The 993-nt window shown below is 68.2% G+C and overlaps 1 protein-coding gene across 1 annotated transcript in view; it reads right to left on the bottom strand.

Annotated features, from left to right (window-relative positions):
- The window catches only part of EMIHUDRAFT_468351 (hypothetical protein), a gene marked incomplete at its 5' end in the record, with an annotated part of 4,360 nt that overhangs the window by 2,699 nt on the left and 668 nt on the right, over positions 1-993 (bottom strand). Inside the window, 3 exons of the mRNA XM_005782916.1 lie at positions 26-78; positions 235-497; positions 606-663. Coding sequence (XP_005782973.1) covers positions 26-78; positions 235-497; positions 606-663 — 374 coding nt within the window. The remainder of the gene's footprint in view (positions 1-25; positions 79-234; positions 498-605; positions 664-993) is intronic.

Here is a 993-nt window from a genome sequence, read left to right as displayed (position 1 = left end):
GGGGAGGGGGGGGGGGGGGGTTCACCGTCGCCGCCATCGCAGCACGCGCCGCTCCCGGCGAGCAGCACCGCCGCCAACCTACCAATGCTCAGGTACGACCTCATCAGGTACGACCTGTACTCTACGACCTCATCGCACTCGACCTGCACCACTACGACTTCATCCTCTCTCGTAGCGACTCTCTTTGCGACTCTCGCCGCGACTCTCGGCGACTCTTTGCAACTCTCGCCGCACCTCGCCACGAGCGGCAAGGCGCCGCCTCCGAGGAGGGCATCGCGGTACTCCGAGCCCGCAGCAGCCAAGTTCGAGACGCACCAAAGCGCGTGCGACGCGCACCACCAGTGCTGCTGCTGGTGGTGGTGCTGCTGGTGGTGCTGGTGGTGCTGCTGCTGGTGCTGGTGCTGCTGGTGCTGGTGGTGCTGGTGCTGCATGCCGGCGCCGCCGCGGAGCAGCTCGAGGAGCCTCGGCAGCACGCCCGACTCGACGGCGGAACGGACCTGGGCGAGCCGAGGTGCAGCCGAGGTGCAGCCGAGGTGCAGCCGAGGTGCAGCCGAGGTGCGGCCGAGGTGCAGCCGAGGTGCGGTGGAGTGTGGCCGGCTGTGCGCCTGGCGGGGCGTGCCGGCGGTGACGCTGGCGAGGGCATGCGACGACTCGAGGTTGAGCTGAGGGAGGGAGGGGGGGGGGTGGGGGGGGGGGGAGCTGTGTGTGTGTGTGGGGGGGGGGGGGTTAAGCCACGGGAAAGGGGGGGGGGGGCTCCCTTGTGGTTTGTGGGTGGGGGGGGGGGTAAATGGGAAAAAGGGGGGAACAACAAAGGGGTTGGCCCCCCCCCCAAAAAAAAACCCCCCCTCCAAAAAAAAAAAGGAAAAAGGGTTTGGTGGGGGGTTGGAAACCCCGGGGGAAACCCCCCCCCCCCCGGGGGAAAAGGGCCCCCCCCGGGTTGAACTACGCAAAAGCAAGGGAGAAGAGCGGGCCCCGCCCCCCCCCAAAAATTTT

This window comes from Emiliania huxleyi (assembly GCF_000372725.1).
Source record: "Emiliania huxleyi CCMP1516 chromosome Unknown EMIHUscaffold_184, whole genome shotgun sequence".
In the NCBI taxonomy this organism is placed as follows: Eukaryota; Haptophyta; order Isochrysidales; family Noelaerhabdaceae; genus Emiliania; species Emiliania huxleyi.
This window is presented reverse-complemented; position numbering and strand designations above follow the sequence as displayed.